Raw genomic sequence first — 6,000 nt, 5'->3', positions numbered from 1 at the left:
ATGTACCACCATGGGAAGATGGAAATCAAGAGATCAGAATTCACATATCACTAGTCACTTAAAACAGAATCTGTTCCATTCAGGCAACCTCATTCACTCCTTTTAATTCAAACAATTCATGTCTCTAAAAATCTTATAGCATCTATAAATCTTTGTGAATGTACATGAGTGCACATACACATGCCCACACACACACACACACACACACACACACACACACACACACAGATTACTCACCACAGATGGCTTTTTGTTAAAAGTTCCCCTTGACAAAGCAGTTTCAAACTTTCAGGTTTTGCTTGCCTTACAGAAGTATAGACCTGTTTAAAAAAAACTGATCCTCAGTCCTTATTTCCATTGTGCACCAGTTTGCAGAACAGTGCTCAATTTGCAAGCTAAATCCAAACTCAGCTCCAAATGCCACTTGCATCTGGAATACTTTTCTGACTCTTTGGCCCATTTGGAAATGTTATTCATTAGAACGCTGGCATGTTCTTGGAGAAGGTTTCCTTTCTTTTTTCTTTAATGATCCATGTAAAAAGAGAGAGAGAGAGAGACAGAGAGAGAGAATGACACAACCTGCGCATGTTGCAAACCATGTATAGCTTTCGCAGTGGAGGTTTTAATGGCAGCCACAGGCTCGCACCACCATGTTTCGGTATTTCTTCAGGATGACGTTGGAGCTGTCATCGAAGTAGAGCACTGAAATGGCATTGAGCTGCGTTGGGGCACAGCAAGGCTTCGGCACAGTCTCTGGGTTTATAAAGTGAACCTGTGAAGCAAGTTAGGTAGCACATTAGAATGTTCCCATTCATTTTATGTATTACAGTGATTTATATTCTGCCTTTCAGGATAAACATCTTTCCATGGTAGCTTACAAGGAAGACAACAACAGGTTAATGACAAACACTGCAAACAATGTTAAGAGTAACTCATCAGGGTGTCTTCCTCAGGGCAGTTGATGGTTTGTGTCAGGGAAGGAAGAACAAGTGAAGAACCCTGAGGTGGCCTCTCTCCTAAGATCCCCCCATAGAACAGTTAGTCGTAAGTAGTGGGACGGGACAGGCGAGGTGAAGAAGGCAGTGTGGGGGTCTTGGCCTGCCTGCTTCTCTGTCCCTTTCTAGAGCAATCTTTACTACTCAGCAGGCATCCAAAACTACTCTGATTGCTATCAAACTCTGGCTCTATCCTAACAGACACTCTTGGGAATTGAGTGTTTTAGCAGCTGAGCAATATGGGTTTTGTGACCCATTCCTTGGTAGATTGTCATCAACAGCATTAGCTCTGTAGGCTTCCTTTTTCCTGTTCCTATTTTTTGGAGAATTTATTGTACCTGTTCCCCACACAAAGGTTCAGGAAGTGGCAGAGCATCATTAGCTAACAAAGGACATTTTTCTCCCTCTTTGGATTTGCTAGAATCCAAAGAGCTCATCCCATGAAACTGATCAATGGGAGATTCAGGTAAAAGAATATTCTTCTTCCACAGCACATAGTTATACTATGCTAACAGTCCTTTAAAAGAGGATTGGACTTACTCATGGAGGAAAAGGTTTGCAATGAGTACTAGTCCTGCAGGCTTTTTCCTACTTCCACTATCAGACACAGTATTCCTATGTGTATCCATTGCTGGGGAACATGGGAGAGAGGGTACTGTTATACCAGTGTCCTGCATGTGGGCTTCTCATGAGTACTTAGTTGGCTGCTATGTGAACACGACACATGGATGGACACTTGGTCTGAACCGGCTCTTCTTAGGTTCTTACAATGGTCCTCTCTAGGTTGGCTTAAGCAGCTGTAAAAAGTACTTCTACTTTTTGATACCAGTAACTTTAGAGCAATATTTAAAGTTCTTGGTGTCACTTTAATGTTCTTCTTTGCAATCCTTTTCAATGGTTAATCTTTTGAGAAGATTTTATATATTCAAGTTTATGAGCTCAAGGGCTGAGCTTTATGTGATTGTCTATGTACTTCCTGTACTTTCAAACAGCTACTAAACTGGTTTTGGCACTTCTTATTACAAACAGATTTCCTCTGATTAGGTAGCAACCTGTGCACATGAGGGGTGCAATTCATAGAAAATTAAGGAAAGCAGTGTCTGGCCACTAGAGCGATTGACACTGGTGGAAACCAAGATTGGCACAACATCCGTACTACTTGCTAATGCAATGGAAACCTGGACTCAACCAGCTAACACCACCACCAAGCTGGCCCAACTGGCATGGAGTGAAAACCAGTCCAGCTGCAGTTCCTGCGTTTATAGCATCCTGGAGCCACACACACACCTCGAAGCTCTCCCCCATCTGTAACCTGGGAGGGGCGACAGCAGCTCCCTCTTCTCTGTACGGAGCTTCGGCTCCTGCCAGCCTTTGTTGCTGCAACATGGAACACTGCAAGAAACACTGCTCAGGAAGCAAATACAGTTCCGGCCTGGCCAACACCCAGCCCAGCCACCTCTTCTGGAAATGTCCAGAGCTCTGCTAAAATCAACCTTGCCACCCTTTCAGCAAGCCCTGAGAAATGCTCACAAGAACCGGGGGGGGGGGGGGTCCATGCATGCATATTTACCAGTAGGCAGCCTGATGCCCTCCAGATTGCTTCAGCTATAATCCCAATAATCCTTGACTGGCAGGGGCTTCTGGAAGTCCTGGTCCAGAACACCTGGGGGGCACCACACTGCCTTCCCCTGCAAACTACCAAGTCAATATGACAAGCCTTGTTAGCTACAGGAGTGGGCTTTGTGATGGATCCCAATGTTCAGGCTGACTAAAATGAAAAATATACAGAAGCATATGCATGTCTGTCTGTGTGTACACAAATGCATGCACACACTGCCAGCTCAGGCAAGCTTCTTTGCCAGAGCTACTCAGGAGACAGAGCCATGGTTACTGCACTGGCAGTGGGAAGCATCTAGAAAACAAAAGGAAGGCAAGGCCCCCTGCCCATTGCATGTCTAAATCCATCTCTAAAGTACTGTGAACAGATTTTAAGCCAGGTACCCCAAACTAGTCAACACTGACATGGGAATTAATAATGCTACCGTGCCTAATACATACCTTTCCTTTACCCTGTTAAAATCAGTAACGCCCCACAACACTTGCAATTCATTTAAATGGGAAAATGTGATGCAATTCAATGAGATTCTCAGGAAGGACTTTAAAATGAACCTACCAGTGTTTGTACAATAGCATGGTTTGTTGCATTCATATATGAGTTTAATGGGAAGGCACATTCACCTTCACAGTAATATGCAGCATAACCTTCTGGAGCAATGATCCAGTCCTGGGTTAGATCAGACAAAGAGAGAGGAGTTAATAAAAGACACCATGAAATTATTCACTCTGGGATACTTTGATACATCTAGGGCCTCCATCTACTTGGTACCCTTCAGACATGCATGGCCGACAGCCAATGGGCTGAGGACGCTCAGAGCGGTAGCACAACCCATCTGTGGGCAAGGCTGATACTGCACATTCACAAAAGGGTGGATTCTCACGGCAGCAGGTTTAGCTGATCCAGCCTGGCTTTTGGGTACACAGGTGTGGTGAGTGAGGGGGTCTGAATCAGGAACCATGGGACAAAGCCAGCAGTTAGGAACAAAAACACAAGCCGCATCCAAAGGAGTAATTAGGAGGACTTGAGACAGAAGCCAAATGCCAAGTCTGAAGAATGGGTCTTTCATGCTCTAACACATAATCCTTGGCTGACCTGTTGAATTCTAGAAATGAGTATTTTCCCCAGTTTCTAGCATTTTGAATACATGAAAGCCCATGATGTGTGTAGCTGCTCCCAAAACTCCTGTGTCCCATGGGCACAACAGGAGCTAGTTCTACCTCTTCATTACTGGACAGTGCTGGGAGCACAAGATGAAGAACCTGGCTTTGGGTGCATGTTGATGCCACTACATAGCCACATAAAAGGAGAATGAGTGTGCCAGGACCACTGGCCATGGAGCCCTCCATATATGGGGCAGGGTGCTGCTGAATACCCCATGCCAGGGATCAACAGTGCGAGAGAAAGGTTGTCTGCATTTCCTGCTTCTGGCCTCCACTGGAGGCAGCCAGTTGGCCACAGTGAGAAACAGGGTCTGTAACTAGACGTACCATGGGACCTACCCAGGAAAGCTCTTTTTATGACCACCTTTCTAGGGCCAAAATAGATGCTAACTTAAGTGTGTGGATAGCATCACAGTTCTCTCCCCACCACTGTTTAGGAACAGGGAGGAGAGAGAATTTTATGACCCAGAGAAGGGCCCTTGCTCCTCCTCTAGAGTAAAATTGAGAATGAGTGAGAACTGCAAGCCACGTGCTTAAGGAATGTGTTAAGATGTCAGGAAGCAAATTTAGCGTGCCAAAACTGGTGACTGAAAGGAAGGTGACACTAAGGTAGCCCAATACAATATTCAGGCTAACTGGAATGAGGAGGGTTGCCTAAGAGCACAGTCTGGCTCTGCATTCATCCTGATCTGATCATCTCACTGAGACTTCAGTAGGAGAATGGCCAGATGAACTGTGGTCTGCTGGTAACTCTGGGAAGGGGGCAGAAAGGTTAGATGTGGCACTAGGTTTTTTACCTCAGGCATCAAAATGCCTTGGGCCAGCCTAGCTCAGACATTTACGGATGATTCCACATGCAGCAGCCTGACCATGTATCCCCCCCGTACATCTGACCATGTATCACCCCCATACATGGGTGGTTGCTGAAAGAGTCAGAAGAACCAAAATATGACTCAGTGCATTAGCATCTACGCATCTGTGATCCAGCAGCAGTGTCATGATCCCAGAAACAAAAAGTGCAAAGAAGGCTAGCAAGCTTGCAATGCACTGAACTAGAAAGAGCAAGCACACGTATGGATTGGAAAATTGCACTGTAATCTACTTAGAGGGCCTTCCGGCTGATTTAGTGGACAATAAATCCAAAAATGAAATAATAAAATAAAATAGGCTTGGCAGTGAGTCTGCCTGCTGGTTTGAATGGGAGAATGAATGTCCCCACACTCACCAAAGACCCTTGAGGCAAAAGGGTCCCTGGCAAGGTGCAGGGGAGGAAGATATTTGTTCCCCCGAAGGAGTCAGGAGCGGCAAACCTCAGGCCCAAGGGGCAAATCCAACCCTCTGAGGTTCACTAGAAGGCTATGCACTCTTCTGCTGGCCCTGGTCCTTTGCTCACCAACAGTGATGATTTGGAAGTCTCCTGTCTCTTGTGCAGGTTGAAATGCTTCTCCTAAGGTTTAGTTACTAATACAGAGCATCAAAAACTACAATATGCTGATATTTTGCTGTTGTTGCCCCCACACACCGCCTTCCGTCCTGCCCATCACTACAAGCTAGCCTCCAGGAGCTTCTCCAAAATTAAATTGGACTCTTAGGATGAAAGAGGCTTCCTATACATGCAGCAAATGAAACATGGAGGCAGCCAAGTTCATGGAGGTTTGCAAGCTTCCGCATGCAAGAGTGGAAGCAGCCTTTGTACTTCTGAAAGCAGACATAGCAACTTGGGTCAGACTTGGAAAACTGGGTCACAGGATTCACATTACCAGCACAATAACAGAGGACAAAAAACAAAACAAAACAAAATGCTCTGCTGTTCTCCGATTCCAAGGACAGAAAGAACATTACCTGCCAGCCAAGATCTCTGAAACTGACATAGAGCTCATGTTTCTTGCAAGCTTGCCTTTGGTCGCTGCTGCTGTTCTCTGTGTTTGGAGGGTTTTGGGTAGAAATGGGGGCAGCGGGGAGAAACATGGAGTTGTCGTGTAAGTTCAAGTCTCCAACAACACCCTATGCTGTAATACGATGCACCACACACAGCCCAGCCATTATAGCAACATGCTCCCAGACCTCTAACTGTGGCAGGGAGAAGGGAAGTATCAAAATCATGGGGACTCTGTGATCTGTATTCTGCCATTTTTTGGCAAAATAGGCAGGTTGCTTACCTGTAACTGTCCTTGTTCAAGTGGCTATCTGTGCATTCACACATTCTGCACCTGCACAAAGCCTAGAT

The 6,000-nt window shown here is 45.6% G+C and overlaps 1 protein-coding gene across 1 annotated transcript in view; it reads right to left on the bottom strand.

Annotated features, from left to right (window-relative positions):
- Positions 1 to 221: 221 nt before the first annotated feature.
- The window catches only part of BMP7 (bone morphogenetic protein 7), an 84,800-nt gene continuing 79,021 nt past the window's right edge, over positions 222 to 6,000 (bottom strand). The window contains exons 5-7 of the mRNA XM_044455779.1: positions 5,616 to 5,692; positions 3,169 to 3,279; positions 222 to 772 (exon numbers count right to left, since the gene is read on the bottom strand). Of these exons, the coding sequence (XP_044311714.1) occupies positions 623 to 772; positions 3,169 to 3,279; positions 5,616 to 5,692 (338 nt within the window). The 3' untranslated portion in view covers positions 222 to 622. The remainder of the gene's footprint in view (positions 773 to 3,168; positions 3,280 to 5,615; positions 5,693 to 6,000) is intronic.

This window comes from Varanus komodoensis, unplaced genomic scaffold (assembly GCF_004798865.1).
Source record: "Varanus komodoensis strain SLA01 unplaced genomic scaffold, ASM479886v1 scaffold8, whole genome shotgun sequence".
Lineage (NCBI taxonomy): Eukaryota > Metazoa > Chordata > Lepidosauria > Squamata > Varanidae > Varanus > Varanus komodoensis.
The sequence above is the reverse complement of the archived record's forward strand: the minus strand, read 5'-3'. Positions and strand labels throughout refer to the sequence as shown.